The 21,439-nt window shown below is 33.5% G+C and overlaps 2 protein-coding genes across 2 annotated transcripts; both read left to right on the plus strand.

The window, feature by feature from the left end:
- Positions 1-3,327: 3,327 nt before the first annotated feature.
- LOC139884734 (uncharacterized) lies at positions 3,328-5,053 on the plus strand (the record flags this gene model as incomplete). The annotated part of the gene is given in 5 exon segments (XM_071868724.1): positions 3,328-3,350; positions 3,706-4,045; positions 4,258-4,363; positions 4,366-4,405; positions 4,534-5,053. Coding segments are annotated over 5 exon segments (1,029 nt in total), but the record flags the coding sequence as incomplete, so codon positions are not given.
- An 8,129-nt stretch (positions 5,054-13,182) lies between these two features.
- LOC139884735 (uncharacterized) lies at positions 13,183-20,944 on the plus strand. Its single transcript, XM_071868725.1, has 5 exons — positions 13,183-13,238; positions 19,211-19,240; positions 19,596-19,935; positions 20,148-20,296; positions 20,425-20,944. Exons 1-5 carry the CDS (start codon positions 13,183-13,185, stop codon positions 20,942-20,944), a joined length of 1,095 nt encoding a protein of 364 aa, XP_071724826.1.
- Positions 20,945-21,439: the final 495 nt, after the last annotated feature.

Raw genomic sequence — 21,439 nt, forward strand, 5'->3', positions numbered from 1 at the left:
AGAAAGTCGGGCATCTCACTGATAAGTGTAGAATGAAGGCAGTTCAGGTTTGGCGTGAGAAGGTTATCCCTGTACCTGAAGTTCATGATGTTATTGCTCCTGATATGGAGGAAGAGATTGTAGTAGTAGAGGAGAGGCCTCAAGTGGAGTCTGAGTGTGTGGAAGTTGAGGATTCTGAATTTCCTTCAATAGCTGAGGCTAATAATGGTCTCCGATAGGCCCTAAAAAGAGAAAGAAGGCTGTTAAAAGGAAGAAGAAGGTGGTTGGTCAGAACGTTCAGAATGTGCCAGTAATTTTGACTCGTTCAAAGACGCCAGGGGAAGGAAGCAGTAATTCGTTCCAACCTTTACAGTTTGTAACTGGAAGTTCTATTGATGTGTCGACCAAGCAGGTTTTGCCAGGTCGACTCCCTTAAAATGGATGATAGTCGGGAGTTGGAACATAAGGGGGCTCAATTCCCCCTTAAAACAGTCACAGGTAAGACAATTGATTGTTGGTAAGAAGTTAATTGCCTGTGGTATCTTGGAAACACATGTCCTAACTGAAAATGTTGAGAAAGTATGGAAAGGTGTGAGGTTTAGGAACTGGGAATTAATTCATAATTTTGTAGTTCACCCAAATGGCAGAATATGGTTAGTTTATGATGTTGATAAAGTCCATATAATTGATATTCAGATTAGTGTCCAGTGGATTACTTGCAGGATGACTGTTGATAATGTTGTAATTAATTGGATTGTTGTGTATGGACTGAATGATGCTAGTGATAGGTTGGAATTGTGGAATGATCTACGACATTAGAACAGAGGATAGAAGGTACGTGGATAGTTCAAGGAGGTTTTAATGCCATGGTTAGAAGCACTGATAAGGTAGGGGGTAGTCCTGTGAGGCCAGCTAATATCTAGGAGTTTGAGAAGTGTATAGTTGATACGAGGCTTATTGAGAATACAAGTCAAGACTGTCAATTCACATGGTCTAATTATTATGAGATTGAGGGAAGAATTTGGTGCAAATTAGATAAGAGTCTTATTAATATAAATTGTACTGATGCTTTCCTTGGAGTCTATTTTGAAGTTTTGGAGCCAGGCATATCTGATTACTCACCAGTTATTGTGCATCTGAGAGCTTTTGAGAGGAGTTCTCGTAAACCTTTTCGATTCTACAACATGTGGGTGCAGAATCCAGTGTTTGACTCTTTAGTGACCGGAGCTTGGAGGCAGTTGGTTCAAGGAAATCCTATGTTTTCCCTTTGGCAGAAGCTTAAGATATTAAGGAAAGAGTTCCAGGGCTTAATCGACGAGAGTTTTCAAAGATTTCTGATAGAGTATATAAGCTGAAACTGCTTGTGAAAATTGTACAAAGTAATCTGTAGATGGATCCCATGAATACTGTGCTACAAGATGAAGAAAGAGCTATAGTTGTAGAATTAAAAAGGATTATGGAGTAGGAAAAAAGTTTATATTTTCAAAAAGCTAGAATTGATTGGATAGAACATGGGGATGCAAACACATCGTTCTTTCACAAATCCATGAGGATTAGGAATGTTCGTAATGGTATTACCAGCTTAAAGCTTCCGTCTGGAGAAATTTATACTGATCAAGAGATGATGAGTGTGCACATGTTAGAATTCTATAAGCAGTTACTAGGCATCAGGGCAAAGGTGAAGGAAGCTTTGTGGTCGATTGAATCAAATAAGGCTCTTGGAATTGATGGTTACAATACTTACTTTAACAAAAAGAGTTGGCAAATAATAGGAAATGACTTTACAAATGTTGTATTGGCGTTTTTCAGAACATGAAAGATTTCTAAACATTTTAGTGCCACACTGTTAACCATTATCCCGAAGTGTTCTAATCCTCAGGGCTTGAAGGATTATAGACCTATAGCATGCTGCACGGTGCTATATAAAGTTATTTCGAAGATTTTGACAGCTAGACTTGGATGTGTGCTCCCTGATCTTGTAAGCATTCAACAATCGGATTTTTTTTTAAGGAAAGAGCTATTTCAGACAATATACTAGTGGCACATGAGGTGGTAAGAGGTTATCACAAGGATGTGTGAAGCTTGCAATGTACTTTCAAAATCGATTTGCGGAAAGCGTACAACTCGGTGAGTTGGGATTTCATCAAAGAAGTTATGTTGGACTATCGATTTCCTTCCAGATTCATCTCATGGGTTATGGCATGCACAATGAGTGTTTTCTATTCATTAATGATCAATGGATCAATGGATCAATGTTTTGCTATAATGAAGGGAGTCCGACAAGGGGATCCGAATTTTCCCTTAATCTTTGTTTTGATTATAAAATATTTAACTAGGTTATTGAAAAATCTTCCTAATTTTTTCAAATTTCATCGTGGATGTGGAGAACTTAGACTTAATCACTTATGCTTTGCTGATGATCTCATGTTATTCTGTCATGGTGATGGGTTATCTGTGAACTGGATGCTGGGATGCCTTAATGAATTTTTGATGTCTCTGGTCTTTGTGTGAATGAAGAGAAAAGTTTTGGAGGAATATATAGAGAGAAGGATTATATATTGAGATCTTGTGGATTTTCACAAGGACAGATGCCAATGAAGTATTTTGGGATTCCCCTAATCTCATATAGACTGAGAATGAAGCATTGCATGGAGTTAGTTGAGAAGGTAGCTAGTAGGCCGGGAAGTTGGGCAACGAAATCGCTTTCCTACATTGGCCGGCTGATTTTAATCCAGTACATTTTGCGAAACATACAAGTTTCTTGGTGCTTGACATTATTTTTGCCCAAGATAGTGATAAAGTTGATAGATAGCAAGTGTAGATCGTTCTTTTGGATTGACACTGCGAAGTCGAATAAGAGCCCGATCTCTTGGAAGAATGTGTGTAGACCCAAGGAAGAAGGAGGACTTGGAATTTTTGATTTAGAATATTGGAACAAAGCAACAATTGGCAAGCAGATTTGGAAAGTTTTATGTGAGAAATAATTTTATGGGCAATCTGGGTGTCTCAGAATCGATTATTGAAACTGAGCTATTAGGGAGTTCGTAAGCCTCCGGATTCAAGCACAACCTGGAATAACTTGTTAAAATTGCGTTTGGTGTTCAAACAATTTTATGATTACAAGTTAGGGAGGAATTCTCAATTTTCCTTTTGGTTTGACCCTTGACTGGGTGGAAAGTCTGTTCATGATATGTTTCTTGGCATTGCTTTTGGTGATACAGGGATTAGAAGAGAAGCTAAAGTGTTTGATATCTGGAGGAATAGATCCTGGCATCTTCCAAGTCTTGCTTTCTCTGAAATTGAAGTGGCTTGGGAGTTCATTAATGCTATGTCTATTATTGATCTCTAGCAGTTGGTATTTACACGACGAGGTAAGAGTTTTTGGATGTTTCTGGTCAAATTATTCCTTGTATCAAGTCCCATCTGTACTCAGTTCAACTCCAAAAACCTCTGGAGTATTAGTGTAATATCTTTTTTACGTCTTTCTTGCTGCATTTGGTATTCGTGTTTCACTGGAATAAGTTGGTCGAATTTCCTTGTGGCTATCAGTTTCCAATGGATTAATGATTAGTTAAAGCACTGTTCTAAATAGTTTTGGTGTAGTCACTTGTATACTTTATTCTTTCAGTTAACAAAAAAACTGTGATTTCTGAAGCATTAGAGAATGATTGGGTAGCTTTCAAATTTTGCAGATAGTATATTTATTGCTTAGGTTTTCGATTGCAGGGAAGGTGCAAAAGTGATCTGGGGTTATGTTGATAGAATATTGGGACAGCCATCTCTGATCAGAGAGTCATCCCGAGGGAAATACCCTTGGTTGGGCTTTTTCTCTCGTGGCATGAGCTCTATAGCACGTACTGCTGAGAAAGGGAATGCTTCTGTGAATGGGAATGCAAGTGGGTTTGGCGATGTAATTTTACACCCCTCACTTCAAAAAAGAGTTGTCCAGTTGGCTAGTGCAACTGCAAACACAAAATCTCATAATGCACCTTTCCGAAACATTCTTTTCTATGGCCCTCCTGGAACAGGGAAGACAATGGCTGCTAGAGAACTGGCTACTAAATCTGTATGATATCGTACCCTTTAACTTCCCTGCAACTTTAATGGATTCTTATTCACTTGCCATATTTCAATTTCAATTGTTCCATTTTAAAGCGTGTGGAGATTGGTGATCGTAAACTTTGACAGTGATGGTATCAAACGAGACTGACTATACGTCAGCTTGTTAGAATGCGTCAGTTTTGCTTTCCCTAAATCCAGTTTTCAATTTCCTCTCAGGGGCTAGATTATGCATTGATGACAGGTGGTGATGTTGCTCCACTGGGAGCACAAGCTGTTACAAAAATACATCGGTTGTTTGATTGGGCTAAGAAGTCGAACAGGGGTTTTTGCTCTTCATTGACGAAGCAGATGCATTTTTGTGCGAGTAAGTGATCCAAACAATTTCATTATTTCTCCTGCACCACATGGTTTCCAAACTTTTACTTCTTTTCTCTAAGAAATCTGTTCGGTCTGTTTGGCGTAGATTTAAGTTATCTTGATCATATTTTGCAGAAGGAACAAAACCTACAAGAGTGAAGCTCAAAGAAGTGCACTAAACGCTCTTCTTTTCCGGACTGGTGACCAATCTAAGGATATCGTCCTTGCTCTCGCCACTAATCGACCTGGTGATCTCGATTCAGCAGTAGCAGATCGCATAGACGAAGTCCTCGAGTTCCCTTTACCCGAAGAAGAAGAGCGCTTCAAGCTTTTAAAGCTTTACCTCCAAAAATATATAGCTCAGGCAGGGTCAAGGGAATCTGGTTGGTTTCGGAATTTGTTTAAACGACAACCACAAAAGATAGAGATCAAGGGTCTGACTGATGACATCATAAAGGAAGCAGCTGCTAAAACGGATGGCTTCTCAGGAAGGGAAATAGCAAAATTGATGGCTAGTGTCCAAGCTGCTGTTTATGGTAGTTTGAATTGTGTGCTTGATCCTATCCAGTTCAATGAAGTAGTTGATTATAAAGTTGCAGAGCATCAACAGAGAAAGAAACTGGCAGCTGCTGCTGATCAAGCTAAAGCTAATTGACGATGTTTTCTGAGCTCAAAGGTTAGGTAGGAAGCAACATGATCATTATTTTCCCCTTTAGTTTGGAATTTTGGTGAAAGAGAATTTATCCGGAGGGTTTTTTTTTTCCTTACATTTTCTTTTTCCTATGAAAATATTGTAATAAATAAATACATCTTGTTTTATGTATCCAAATTTTATCTTGCCTGGTCTAAAGAAAAATGATCGGAGATCGGAACGTGCTCTAACATACTCCTTTTGTTTCAGATAGATAATGTTTGATATTGTATAATTAATAAGTATGATGAGGGTATTTTTATTAAGGGTGTGTTTTGTTTGGTTAGTACTGTATAATTACGTTTACGATTGTTATGTTTTGTTATACAGTTAAATAACAAATAATATAATAAAAATATTAAATTGCGTAATTACATGAATTTCTGTGAGGGATCGGAATTGAAACTGTATTTTTGGAGTATTCGAATTACACACAATTATATGGGACCAAGTAATTACACGATCAAATTCAAACATGTCAAACTATATAATTACCGCCAATTATATATAATTCCAATTACACAGTGGCTTTTCAAACAGGTTATAAAGAAAAGATTTCTTAACCTATACATTATGATTTACTCAATTTTGAGAAGGTTAAGAAATACTACGCCTATTATAAAAAAAAACATTCCGTCCCTAATTAAATGTCATATTTTCTATGCATTTTATATAGGATATTGTCGCAGGTAGTTAGGGCCGAAGGGAGTATTTTTTTCTTAAAAATACTGATTAATCATATCATGTTATTTGTCATTCAGTGGCGGAGCCAGAGAAAAAATTTTGTGGGGTCAAAATTATATAAGTACTATTAGTAAAAAATTTGACTGAAAATTTTCGTTATAATTTGAATTACCTAATTTTTCATTCATACGGTTCAAAATGTGTATGTATTGAAGGGATCTAAAATCAGATAAACAAGTATTCTCTAAAAAATACATACATTGGATTTTTTTCTAAAACATGTATTGAATTATTTTAATTTTTTACTCCAAATTAATAGAGTTGTATTTAATCAATATGGATTTATATGCAAACAATAAATATTTGAAGGACTAAATAATTTTTTTTCTAAAATTATGTGGGGTCAATTGACCCCTAATCATGGTGGTGGCTCCGCCACTGTTGTCATTCTAATCAAAATATTAAATATTGTGAAACGGAAGTAGTAATGATAAAAATACTTTTTTTTTAGATTATCATATGATTAAATAAAAAGAACTTCCAAAATATGTGTGGAAATTTAGAAGGGAATTAAATCAGTTTTTCTAATTAATAATGCGAAATACTACCTCTGTATTTTAATAAGTGACGTTTTTCACTCTTTTATCAATATTAAGAATGCTACTTTTAAGACAAAATTTGTCTTCACTTTACTCTTTTGTCATTTCTCTTTTTTATTTAATTAATATTATTTTCTATTTGTATGTGGGGCAAGACTTACGTACGCTTCTTTACGTACGCTACGTACGCTTCTCTGCTTTAAACAGTTGTACTGTTGGTCAAACGTACAACCGTTTAAAGCAGAGAAGCGTACGTAGCGTACGTAAGGAAGCGTACCTAAGTTTTTTCCTTGTATGTGTTAGTGGAAAGAAAGAGAAATGGTATACATAAAAAGTTTGCATTGATATTCTAAAAACGTTAACTATTTGAAGACAAAAAAATCCATAAAAAACGTCATCTATTTGAATACGAAAGGAGTAGTTGACAGTTATACTTTTTAATTTATTTGCAAAAAAGAATAGAAAAACCTTTTGGATTGTCTTATTTCTTGCAAAATTGCAAGATTACATGTTTCAAGCACATCCAATCTTCTAAATAGAATATTTCTAAATGTTAGAATATGTACCGAATCTCAATGGGATTAATAGCATTACTTAATTACATAACATGCTTCCTCGTTTTTAATTTGTTATTCTCTTTGTGAGCTGTTTTAGGATGTAGTCGACATTGTCCATTTGAACGGTTTATTGGAATGAATGATGGCTCTAATCAATTATCAAAAAATAATAATAATAAATAAATAATTACATAACATGAACTTTTCTTCCGTGACTAAGGACAATCACACGTAGATTAGAGGATTGAAAGCCGACCACGACATCTACCATGTTTATGGATTGGAGGGTAGGGTTTCAATTCTTGGTTATTGTTTTTTTAATGAAATTGTTATCGTTTTTTTAGCTCCTATTTTTTTGTTGTAAGACACTACTTTAGGCACGACATTTTTGATTTCACAACCAATAACTTCAGTCAGGATAACATCATAGTTGGAACATCGTCAAATGAAGAGTATTATACGGTGAAAGATGTATTAGAGCTGGGTCTCCATATGGAAGAATTTAAAGCAGTAATCGTTAAACTTTATAAAATCTCGATCTTCAAAGGACGATCATACTATTCCCAAATTCACTTCATATATGAAGAATATATTTTAGGGTTATAGCTAGCATCTATCACTCTCATGCGGTTGTTGAATACATCCATCCCTTATAACTTATACAACTATATACAATCTTTCTCCTTGAACTACGACGGTATCAGAGTACAGACTATTCTCGATTTTGTAGATTTTAGTGTTGGACACGAGGTTCACATTCAAGAGTCAAATTAAAAACATGAGGGAAGTAGTTTGACCAAAAAATTAGTCTTTCAACTTTGAAAGTAGCACTTAATCAATTACATCGTCATCAGTCTTATCACATAAATGATGACATTGTGTTTTTAATGATCTAAGAATTGATTTATATTTTCAGTCAACCACGTCGATGGAGACTTACGTGAAGCTGGCGTGTTCTTGCTGATCATCTCGTAAGCGATGATACCTTAAACCTTTCGTACTTTACTAGAGCACATGTCGTATAAACAAACCGTGATTATATAGATTTATTGTCGACAAATTATTAATACTCTCGTGCATGCCGTCTAATAAAGAGTACGTTAATCTTGCTTTTTTTGTCGGAAGTAATTCGGTCCGATGGAAGGGAAGATTATGGAGTCCAACGATGTCGACAACGACGAGCCACCCGAATGGAAGATTTATGCGAGTACACTTCTTGTTGAAGATAAAAAAATTTGTAGAGGAGCTTATGCTTCCGTTCATATAGGTCTCTACGATGGCCAAAAAGTAGCATGTACATATAACTAATATAGAGTTTATTTTTATTAATTAATATTCTTCAACATATATATTCATGATCTCATGAAGATTTCATAAGGTTTTCACAATACAATAATCATCGATCGAAATACTAGATTTAATCAAGTTTTTGCACTAATGTCAGCTTACTATATTGTTTATTTATTAATTTATACTCACTAAAGACTCTTTTTTTCTGGATTATTAAAGATATTTTTTTTTCACTGAAAATCATCGATGGTGAAGGGATAAATTTTACTATAGTTTGGTATATTTTCGGTCAAAAAATCGCAGATTGACATAAACTCGATCATCCTAATATTACAAAGTTTATTGATGGTGTTCCATATATACCGAATGTGAAGACGAAAGCGATAGTAGATTATCATATAAATAAATAGAAAAGAGTGACTAAAAATTTGTGTGGAAATTTAGGAAGAGAATTAAAACTTTTTTTTCTTCTTCTTATTAATGATGAAAACATATTTTACAAGTTACACTTTTTAAAGCAAAAAAAGAAACATAAATTATTTTTGAATTTGTTATTTCATACAAAATTGGACATCTTTGATCAAAGGAAAGATATATACATCTTCTAAATAGAATCTCCACCAGATATATATATTTTTGATAAATATCTTTTCAATCAATTTTTTATAGTCTCACCTAAACATTGAATTTTTACGGTTTTTACCAGAACTTATCTCATCTACACAATTTTTCATCCCATTCTTACATTCCGTTGAGTTGGTTAACGACGTCAGTTATAAATCTCACGTTGATCGTCTGCCGTTTGGTACTCACTGCTTTAAGAAATTATAGTTTAGACCCTAATAGTTTTATAGAAGGTGAAATTTTACCCTTAAGCGTTTAAGAAATTATACCACCACCAGATTTCTCCATCGTCTCCCTCCACTGCGACATTCACCCGCAATCCACTCACACGAGGTTCACATATGTTGCCGTTTTACTGCTTAACGGAAAGTTAGACGTGTTAGCAATTACGGTAGAAAATAACTTTTGTAACAGAAGTGTATTTTGATTTACTAGTCAAAAATGAAATATCAATCTATGCATATATAAATGAATTAAGAAAAAAAAACATAAAAAGAAAAATGAATCAATGATGATATGATTCAATGATTAAAACAGAGCCAAGAGATATTGAAAGATCAAATTCTACTAAAAATATATACATATAAAAATGATACTACAAGATTTTAAATTACTTATTTTAAAAATCTCTTCTCTATATATATGATGCAACTTTACTAAAGTGTTAACACAATTCCTGATAATTTTGATTTTTAAATTTCATCTAATCAGCTTTTAAGTGAATATAAAGATTATGGGGTCGAGATTATTATTCATTCTCTTCTTGGCAATCAGGGCCATCTCCATTTCTTCAGTCTCATGTAAGTCTCTCTAACAGTTTTTTATTTTTATTTTATATATATATAAAAAAAGAATCAGAATTCCCTCTGAAATTATATATATATATATATATTCTCATGGTTTTACTTTTATATATAAATAAATAAATACGTAAAGAAGATGTTATTAATTTAAACCAGAGTCTATTGGTCTAGTGATTATTCGGGACTTTCATCTTGGAGATCATGAGATCGACTCTAGGACTAGCCCCATTGTGTAGTAAAAAATCGTTGAATCAAAAGATGTTATTAATTTAATTAATTTTGTAGGTGATCTGCTCTGCTTTGGAACATGTAGTGCAACATACAGTGAAGTCCAATGCGCTACAGACTGTATAAATAAGAAGTTCCGAAGTGGGCTTTGCACTCCTATTAGGGAGATTGGTCGACCTCAACAAAACCTTTGTTGTTGTGTTCGCCCTCATTAATAATTTGAATTAATAATCATTAGAATAAATAATAATCTTTCCATAATATTTTATCCAAGCTTTATGCATGCCTGATGAATCTCTAAATATATACATATATATATATATAATTGAATCATGTTCTGATAAATTTATTCGTGATCGAATGAACATGAGATATATAATCAATTGATCAATTTGTGGCTAGTACGGTAAAAATAAAAATCTTCCTTTATGACGTCGATATCATTTTTTTAAGTTTTTTTGTCATTCATTTTAGGGAAAATATATAATTTTGGTAAATTAAACCATCAGATGGAAATCAGTAAACTTACTTTTCAATTTTAATACTCTCCTTATTAATGTTTGGTAAATATTAGAGATAATTTCATGGGGGTCCTTAAATTGTTTCACAAATGACAGATGGATCCATAAGAGAAATTGAATGTACTGATTGACAGCTCAACCAAATAATCAGCGCCACCTATGCACAGAGCGGGGACGTTATTGCCAAGTTAGCACGAGTTAACGGGATTGACCCAAGTTAAACTGGAGTCAAGGAGACATGGTTAAGTGATGTTGATTAGTTTAAGGGTTCAAATGTTGGTTAAGCCATAGTTTAGGGGTCCAGGATGTAATTATCCCAAAATTATTTTACAGCTTTATATTCCATTTTCGAAGATATTGTACTGTTTGTCAGGAAAAAAAATCAATAATTGACCTAAGGAAATTTAAACATGTACCACATCCGTTTTTTTAACATATACTATTTTTATTTAAAACCTTAAAGATTGGCTAGGACGAAGGCTTAACCATTAAAATCTGTCCTAGAATATATCTCAACTAGCTAGTATGGTAAAAGAATTTCAAAAATAAAAATAAAAATAGTATGGTAACAAAATATTCCTTCCATATCAAAATAAATACATTATATTTTGAATTGTTAGGTTCATCCAAATCTAATCCAAAATATCATATAATTTGATACGGAGGTAGTAATCGTTAAAAACATAGTATATATAGCAAAGAATTTTGTTAACTAAAATAGTTGAACGTAATGATCAACAAATATGCCTTAATTAATTACTAGGGGAAATCAATAATGAAAGGGAAGAAACTAAAAACAATTATATTATGCAAGATTTTGCGTAACTTGCTTATTTTAAAAACATTTTCACAGAATGCTATGATCATTTGTTCGTCTAAAACAGGATGCCGGCTGTCGGCTGAGCTTTGATTGAAGTTTCGAGGATGTGTGTATCAGAAATCCTTATTAGCAACTTTCATCCAACTCGAGGCTCGAAAAAGAATAAACATGTGCAAGTCGTGCATCGTGATTCGATAATATCGTCAACTATAAGTTGATTGTTGCTTTTAATACCTGCTGACAGGTTGTTGGAGAGGTTTAAACATAGTGAAATTGAAGGTGTACCAGGTGGGAAAATATTTATTGTTGAGGAAGGACAATAATCCATATTGTTTAATGCATAGACTATGTAAAATTTGTACGTCCGACCGCCTCTTAAATCAAATTGTACCCACCCCTATCCACCATTTGATCATTAAGGGGGAAAACAAATGAAAGCAGTTTAATATGGATGACTTAGTTTGCTGGACTGTTTCATCGTCAGGTATTCAATTAAGTCTGGATATGATGCCATCAGAATTAGTACTGTGAAAGTAAATTGGTCTAGGTTGGTATGGAATAAAAATTTAATTGCTCGTCATAGTATGATACTCTGGATGGCAGTTAATAATAGGCTTGCTGTTAAAACTAGACTATTTAAATGGGGTATTATCTCGGATGCAATTTGTGTTTTCAATAGATTTGTGAAGAATCTATTTATCATCTTTTCTTTGATTGCGTGTTCTCTAAAGTGGTTTGGATGACAGTTATGTCATATTGTGAAGTAAGAAAAAATCCTAAGAGATGGAAATGGGAATTGACTTGGTTTATAAAGAAAGTAACTGAAAAATCTAAATTGGCAGTTCTAAAAAGAATTCTGTTTGCAGCAGTAGTATATTATTTATGGTTGGAAAGGAACAACATCATATTTTAGGGAAAGAACGGTAGTACTAATCATGTAGTTAGACAGATTCGTGCAGCTGTGATATTAGCTGTTGGTGTTGCGAATTGTATAGTTTTGAGTTTACTGAATAATTGGAGATAGGTACATGCTGTATTTTGCTGTTTTGAAGTTGTAATAGGTTGTATACATTATGACAGTTTTTTATCTTTTGATTAATAAAAAGCTCGTTTGATAAAAAAAAATTGCATCAAAAATAATATATTATGAATGAGATCAATTACAAATAAATATTCACATTCATTATTTATATTGAATTCATAAAATTAAGATCATTAATTATTATAAAAATAATAAATATTGAATTAATTTTTAATGGAATCCGAGATAACGGCCGGATAATACTCTACTTATTAATTATTATGAACTTCAAAAAGAAATGCTTAATAAATGTATTTTTTTCTGTTATTCTTTATACATTTTTGAATGAACATTTTTTTTTAATAAATTCTAAAACTTAAAAATTATAATGGGCATATTCTTTATACATTTTTCAATGAACACTCTTTTTGTTCATAAATTCCAAAACTAAATCCATAACTGAACATATTGCTTAGTACAGTAATTATTAGATTTAGATATGCGATAAATGTTCATACACACCCCGATTACTAACACAGTAGCATCCATCATAAATCCAATAACTGAACATATATTACATATAATGCTTGATAAATCCAGGACATTGACTAGCAAATGAGTGTTACAACTCTGAAAAAACATAAATAATTGATTTATTGACTTAACGATTTAACATAGAGATATATATAATAAATTGCATGAATAAATTATAATTTATTGACTTCAAAGTATGAGGCACGCCAAGGCTACACCGTATCTACATTATAGATCCAGGTAAAGACGAAAACGCTTCTTTTTCTCGACACTAAATAGTTTCACATGCACAATTCTATGTTCCCCAGTGCTGCTTAGCTGCAAAGACAAATTTAGGGCACCAAATCCCAAACCATGCATGAAATTAAGAGAAAAGGAGAAGAAAATGCACTAATGGATATTGAAACTATATATGATTTCCTCCTTTCTAGGAAAAAAGAAAAAAACCCTTACCCTGGGTGGAATGACAATCACTCTTTCTCCTCGAGGTTTCATATTACGCAAGGCTTTTCGAAATTCTGATGAAAAAAATTATTTCCAATATTGTTAATTAGGGCTTGGGAGTAATTTAATCATTGACCTTGCCGTCAATATAGATATATAGTTACAATTAAGAAAGTGCACGCATATATATATACCCGGACATAACATATTGTCATCTATGGCTGCAGGAGTGTCATCAAAGCGATATGTATAAGTGTCACGGCTGGCCCCGGACTGGGAATAGATGTTACTTACCAAACTTACCTACATGATCAATTTCAGAAAAAATAATTTATTTTATTTTATTTTTATTTCTTATTCTATTTAATTTAGCCATTGACTAATAGAGTTGAAAAATAATTAAACACGAACCTTCTGATTTCTACTAGTTAGGGTCTCGCCTACACCTTCAACAATATCTGCATACATAATATCTGATTTAAGCCTGATGTAGCTTACGCCAGGGTTAGATCCTGATCAGAAACATATAAATGCATTGAGAATTTTGGAAGTCTACAAGAAAGGGAGTATATGTTTATAGATGATAAATTATTTTAAGAAAGATTATATATATTTATATATGGCCTTCCTTACCGAATGATTGGACGGTTTGGTGCAAGATCTGCCATGAGAGGTTCGAGTTGGAGTTGGAGTTGGAGTCCTTGTCAGTAATTCCCGTATGTGAATTAACTGGTTTCAACGAGAATTTACGTCCTGCTTTGCGCGCCACAGCTTTGCCTATAATTAAATGCCATGACTGATTATAATCGTCTCATCAGTATAATTAGAAGATATGCAAGTTAGTTACATTTGTAAGTTTCATCCAGATCAACTGATGACATTAATTGATTAACATCATTTTGTTGAAGGCCAGGACGTTTGGAGCTGACTTTCGCTACAACATTCCTTCTCTGATGAACTTATCTTGATTAGAGAATGAGGCTTTTCATCAGTTTTAGTTAACTGAAAATGGAAAATTCCATTTTATTTTATTTTTTTCCGATTTCATGTAGTGTTTATATATTGATCAATCCATACTGCAAAAGAAATACTACTTCCATCCCTAATTATCAATCGCATTTTCTTTATAATTTGTATGAAAAATGCGACAGTTAGGGACAGAGGGAGTATTCGTAGAAAGAAGACGTACGTACCTCTTATTTTTGGGAAGCTTTTGGAAACCTTCAAGATAGACGCAGATGATAAGGACTTGGTGTCCTTATCAGAAATTCCCCAAAGCGAAACTTGATTCAACGACACACTCGCTGCTCCGCCTACCATAGCTTTGCCTATTTTTAATGCCATTTTATTGATGATTGATTGATTATAATCAAAACTTGCCCGTCTAATTCTATATATAGAGCTAGTACGAGATATAAATATATACATACACATTATTAACCGTCATTTTTACGATACAATTTATATAACTTAAGCGACATTTATTAGGGAGTAAAGTAGTACTAAGTATTTCGTAGTTTAATCTTGACCTACTAGCTCTCTGTTGACATTAGTTATTGATGAATTAATTAGTGTGTATATATTACAATGTGATGCATCAAAAAAAAAAAAATTATAATGTCGACAAAACTAGAGTCAACACATAGTTGGCGGTTGACTTTACTAGAAATTAAGGAAATTAAGATGAAACTCATTCTGTATCTGCCAGACTGTTGGATCTAAATTGTGATCTTCCTTGAAACTTAATTTGAATAATCTATTTCAACTGTAATCACTTGTATATAATTAGATTTCTTGTGCCTAGATCCTTTCGATTGACTATAATGGAAAACGATATATAATTGACCATAAGGCCTCTTACATATTTGACGCCAATTTTTTCTAATTTCAAGAAGTTAAACAAGTCAACAATATTCATATAATAAAAAAACGAAGTCTTTTAAAACTAATTTAGCCCAAATGATTATTTATAGATGCTAAATTCATATTGTCAACTTAACTCGACTATTCTGTGAAAAAAATTTTGCCGCCAATTTCCTACCGTTTCGTACGTTGATAGTTGGAACGAGAAATTAATTTCACCGTTATAAGTGGTGAAGATACCCGGAAGACCTAAAAAAAACTTAACTTTACCAATGAAAAGTAAAGGTACTATTCATTAAATTAAATTTAGTTAAATATGTCTAAACTTTAATTCTAAGTTTATTATTATCATTTTCTTATGAATTATTTCACTTTCGTTTCCTTTATTTTTTAATACGATTGATTCCATAATGATTTTGGCTTAATGCAAACAAAAATCAATTTCACAACTAATGTAAAGCCATCTCATGCTATCAAGAAAATAAATTTAAGCCTCCATTAATAAAATTTGCACTTTACACTACATAATTCGTGACCAAGCTAAACAAGTCTAACCCAATTTTAAATTCAATCATTAATAAAACCTAACTACAAAATAATTTTTTTACCAATATGGTAGCATAACTAGCAGCAACCTTAAATGCAAACCAAATGTTATACACAATACTAAAAACCAAACTAAGCAGTTTTAATTACATTCGATTAAACATTTTATTGACGAATCAAACTTCAACATTCAACCCGTTAATAAGATAGAAATAATTTATAAAATTAATATCATAATTATTATAGAGTTTGACAATGTAAATATATTATATTTTATTCAGAGTACAACTACTATATCCTATAAAATAAAATATAATATAAAAGAGTTTATTTTGTAGAAGGATAGATTTTTTTTTTCTTGTATGATCATTAGTTATATGATCAATTTTAAATTTATAAAAGCATGATGTATTATGCTCGACATTTATCTTATATGTTATGTGTGCATGATGAATGTGTTCAACAAACCCTTTAGCTAATTCCAGCAACAAGTTATTAAAATTTACATGCTTCAAACTAAACTAAACTTCTATTGAAAAAGTAAAACCAAACCATTTCTGACTTTAGTTTACTACCTCCGTAAGATTAACATATAGATTATCATATGCCACCATTTCGATAGAAATTAAATTTACTTTGAAGCATGTAAAGTTTAATAACTTGTTGCTGTAAATAGTCAAAAGGGCGCATAATCTATATTAAAATCCCTTTTCTTTTAATTGACGACCATTAAAAAAATCAAAAAATGTTACAAAATTTTTCTTCTTCTTCTTTTTTCTTTAATCTTACGAAATTTATATTAATTAACTATGTTCAGTATAAGTTTCAGACATACAAAAAAGTTACGCAGGATATTAGTTATGAACTAAAATGGATCACCACCTCCTCTCTTTGAAATAAGGGCCCTTCTGTCGGTGCTTGAAATCCCTTAGCGAAGGATATTAAACTAAATTAACATAAAATAGGTGCCACCAACACCATATATTTCTTTCAAAGAATTAATTTTTATTTTAAGACGGAGGTAGTATAATATATATATATATATAACCATACTCTCAAACAAATGAAAATTATCATCAAAAAAGAAAAAACAAATTAAAATTTATAAATATATATAATTTGATCATTTGAAACAAATGTTTATATATATATATATATAAAAGTATGTCGACAATGAAAATTTAATGAGTATTTCAAAGACATCAATTATGAATAAGTTAATCATGAGGAGATGTTAATTGACGTCCAGCGGAGAAATAAAATATATGAAAACTATGTGAATTTTTGAAAGAAAAATGATACTTTGCTGCTTCGGAAGGAGCAGGAAATTCATGTACGCCATTTCTCATTTCCTCAACGTCAATGGAAGAAAATGGGAAATTGGAGAAGCTCCTATTTAACCAGATCGGAATATATTGGTAATGAAATTAGTGGAGACCGTACATGATGGATCAAAGGAATCTACTATTGTAGGAGCGTTCGTGTGACTGGTGAGTTGATCTGGAGGAGAAGACTAGATAGCTTAATCAGCCTAAAGTGGGACCTAGAGAGGCGCCGGCCATCGAAACGAACCAAAAGCTAAATATGTAGGCGACAAGTGATCAAACGTGCAACGACCTAAGACCAGATAGATAATTGGAAATCTTGAATTTGAATTCCACGACTGGTTTTGGTTCTCGAATCCTAAGAAGCCATTGGTTTTCATACTTGGTCTCATAATTAAGTACAGTATTTGGACATGGACATATGTAATGTCAGATTAAACCCAATATTCAAGAATGTGCACAATCAAATCGATAAATTTTTGGGTTCTAAATATTTTACAGGTTCGCTGCATGACCGTGATGAAATATTTTGTTGATGAAGTATTTCATTTGGAAATTTGATACATTAGATAATTAAAGCTCTCAATATTTGAAAGTCAACGTTTTATAATGAAAGGATTTCATGACATTAGTATTGTGGTGACTATAGTGAGCGATCGAACAATGGTACAAAATAACAAATTGATTAGTACTCAAATCAAATAGGTGGTGATCGGAGGGGACGGTCAGAAGCGGTGGCCGGTGGCAGTGGTTGGTGGAGGTTGGAAGTGGTGGTGGTGGTTTTAGAGGTTAACTGGCTAGGGTTCAATCAAGGGTTCATCCTGTTTAATCTGATTTGTAAAACTGTAATCACTTGTATATAATTAAATTAATTTCTTGTGCCTAGATCCTTTCGACTTTAATGGAAAATAATATATAATTGACCATAAGGCCTCTTACGTAACATATTTGACGCCAATTTTTCTAATTTTAAAAAGTTAAAGAAGTCAACAAACATATAATAAAAAAGCGAAGTCTTTTAAAATTAATTTAGGGTACCAGTAAATTCACGGTGCTTTTTGATACTTACACGAAAAAAATCAGTTTAGAGTACTTTATTACCATTTTACCCTTATGTGCTGTTAATTAATGAGATAATAAAATCAAAATTGCTCTTCTCGTCTTCTCCAAAACTACTGGACAATTCATAAGAAAAAAAAAAAAAAAACTACTCGACAGGATCGACACTCGATAGTCAAACCCATGAGAATATTGAATTACTAGATTAGAAGATGCAGTAGGTTGGTTTGCGGTTAAACATTTTAAGAGAATGAATGCTTTGTGTAACGATATGGCCCATGACACTTTGCTGTTGTGCTGTGTGAAGCTCATTTTTTCCCCTTTTCAGTTTTCTCGTAAAATTTTCGTCTCGAAGATACATCTCACTCAAATCCGATTCAAAACTTGCTCGGTGGTTAGAGGATTCACCAAACTTTCCCAAATTCTTACCCAATTTTCTGATTTCAACTAGCAATTCATCATGAAAATGGAACACCCACATTTATTCTTCCAATCGACAGTTAATCGAGAGAAGGAAAAAAAAACAATTAGTTCGGATTTAAACCCTCAAATCTGAAAATGGACGACGGTCGACGGAGTCGAAAACAAATCTGCAAGTAGACGACGGGATCGAAGGAAAAGAATTAGGATTTGAGAGGAAGATGATGGAAATGGTCGATTGGAAGATGATGAGGGCGAGCTCGGGTTTCTTTAGGTAGCGGAAGTGGAGGCGATTTGAGAGGAGGAAGTCACTATTGGAGTTTGGGTGTTAGGATTTTGGGTGTTTGTCAAAGTGGTGAAGAGAGGCTGATGGGAAATCGGACGGAGATTGATGATGAGACGGTGGTCGGACATGTAACAACAACAAGATTGGCGGCAGCAGCTGGTAACGGAGGTGATGAAGAGGACAAAATCGATTTCTGTTTTCAGTTATTTATTACTAGTAGTACAAAAACACAAGGATAAAATAGTCATAAAATAGTATAAATTGGTTTTTAGCATGTTTGCACCAAAAAGCAACGTGAATTTACTGCTGTCCCTAATTTAACCCAAATGATTATTTATATTATGATATGTTTCTTGGCATTGCTTTTGGTGATACAGGGATTAGAAGAGAAGCTAAAGTATTTGATATCTGGAGGAATAGATCCTGGCATCTTCCAAGTCTTGCTTTCTCTGAAATTGAAGTGGCTTGGGAGTTCATTAATGCTATGTCTATTATTGATCTCTAGCAGCTGGTATTTACACGACAAGGTAAGAGTTTTTGGATGTTTTTGGTCAAATTATTCCTTGTATCAAGTCCCATCTGTACTCAGTTCAACTCCAAAAACCTCTGGAGTATTAGTGTAATATCTTTTTTACGTCTTTCTTGATGCATTTGGTATTCGTGTTTCACTGGAATAAGTTGGTCGAATTTCCTTGTGGCTATCAGTTTCCAATGGATTAATGATTAGTTAAAGCACTGTTCTAAATAGTTTTGGTGTAGTCACTTGTATACTTTATTCTTTCAGTTAACAGAAAAATTGTGATTTCTGAAGCATTAGAGAATGATTGGGTAGCTTTCAAATTTTGCAGATAGTATATTTATTGCTTAGGTTTTCGATTGCAGGGAAGGTGCAAAAGTGATCTGGGGTTATGTTGATAAAATATTGGGACACCCATCTCTGATCAGAGAGTCATCCCGAGGGAAATACCCTTGGTCGGGCTTTTTCTCTCGTGGCATGAGCTCTGTAGCACGTACTGCTGAGAAAGGGAATGCTTCTGTGAATGGGAATGCAAGTGGGTTTGGCGATGTAATTTTACACCCCTCACTTCAAAAAAGAGTTGTCCAGTTGGCTAGTGCAACTGCAAACACAAAATCTCATAATGCACCTTTCCGAAACATTCTTTTCTATGGCCCTCCTGGAACAGGGAAGACAATGGCTGCTAGAGAACTGGCTACTAAATCTGTATGATATCGTACCCTTTAACTTCCCTGCAACTTTAATGGATTCTTATTCACTTGCCATATTTCAATTTCAATTGTTCCATTTTAAAGCGTGTGGAGATTGGTGATCGTAAACTTTGACAGTAATGGTATCAAACGAGACTGACTATACGTCAGCTTGTTAGAATGCGTCAGTTTTGCTTTCCCTAAATCCAGTTTTCAATTTCCTCTCAGGGGCTAGATTATGCATTGATGACAGGTGGTGATGTTGCTCCACTGGGAGCACAAGCTGTTACAAAAATACATCGGTTGTTTGATTGGGCTAAGAAGTCGAACAGGGGTTTATTGATCTTCATTGACGAAGCAGATGCATTTTTGTGCAAGTAAGTGATCCAAACAATTTCATTATTTCTCCTGCACCACATGGTTTCCAAACTTTTACTTCTTTTCTCTAAGAAATCTGTTCGGTCTGTTTGGCGTAGATTTAAGTTATCTTGATCATATTTTGCAGAAGGAACAAAACCTACAAGAGTGAAGCTCAAAGAAGTGCACTAAACGCTCTTCTTTTCCGGACTGGTGACCAAACTAAGGATATCGTCCTTGCTCTTGCCACTAATCGACCTGGTGATCTCGATTCAGCAGTAGCAGATCGCATAGACGAAGTCTTCGAGTTCCCTTTACCCGAAGAAGAAGAGCGCTTCAAGCTTTTAAAGCTTTACCTCCAAAAATATATAGCTCAGGCAGGGTCAAGGGAATCTGGTTGGTTTCGGAATTTGTTTAAACGACAACCACAAAAGATAGAGATCAAGGGTCTGACTGATGACATCATAAAGGAAGCAGCTGCTAAAACGGATGGCTTCTCGGGAAGGGAAATAGCAAAATTGATGGCTAGTGTCCAAGCTGCTGTTTATGGTAGTTTGAATTGTGTGCTTGATCCTATCCAGTTCAATGAAGTAGTTGATTATAAAGTTGCAGAGCATCAACAGAGAAAGAAACTGGCAGCTGCTGCTGATCAAGCTAAAGCTAATTGACGATGTTTTCTGAGCTCAAAGGTTAGGTAGGAAGCAACATGATCATTATTTTCCCCTTTAGTTTGGAATTTTGGTGAAAGAGAATTTATCCGGAGGGTTTTTTTTTTCCTTACATTTTCTTTTTCCTATGAAAATATTGTAATAAATAAATACATCTTGTTTTATGTATCCAAATTTTATCTTGCCTGGTCTAAAGAAAAATGATCGGAGATCGGAACGTGCTCTAACATACTCCTTTTGTTTCAGATAGATAATGTTTGATATTGTATAATTAATAAGTATGATGAGGGTATTTTTATTAAGGGTGTGTTTTGTTTGGTTAGTACTGTATAATTACGTTTACGATTGTTATGTTTTGTTATACAGTTAAATAACAAATAATATAATAAAAATATTAAATTGCGTAATTACATGAATTTCTGTGAGGGATCGGAATTGAAACTGTATTTTTGGAGTATTCGAATTACACACAATTATATGGGACCAAGTAATTAC

The sequence above is a fragment of the Rutidosis leptorrhynchoides genome, unplaced genomic scaffold (genome assembly GCF_046630445.1).
Source record: "Rutidosis leptorrhynchoides isolate AG116_Rl617_1_P2 unplaced genomic scaffold, CSIRO_AGI_Rlap_v1 contig596, whole genome shotgun sequence".
Taxonomy (NCBI): Eukaryota; Viridiplantae; Streptophyta; class Magnoliopsida; order Asterales; family Asteraceae; genus Rutidosis; species Rutidosis leptorrhynchoides.

Bases quoted from the DNA above. Each gene is read 5' to 3' on its own strand.
- LOC139884735 (XM_071868725.1), top strand. From the start codon at position 13,183: ATGATTTCCTCCTTTCTAGGAAAAAAGAAAAAAACCCTTACCCTGGGT. The intron at 19,936-20,147 runs GTATGATATCGT...ATTTCCTCTCAG, and splicing joins GAGAACTGGCTACTAAATCT to GGGCTAGATTATGCATTGAT. The intron at 20,297-20,424 runs GTAAGTGATCCA...CATATTTTGCAG, and splicing joins GCAGATGCATTTTTGTGCAA to AAGGAACAAAACCTACAAGA.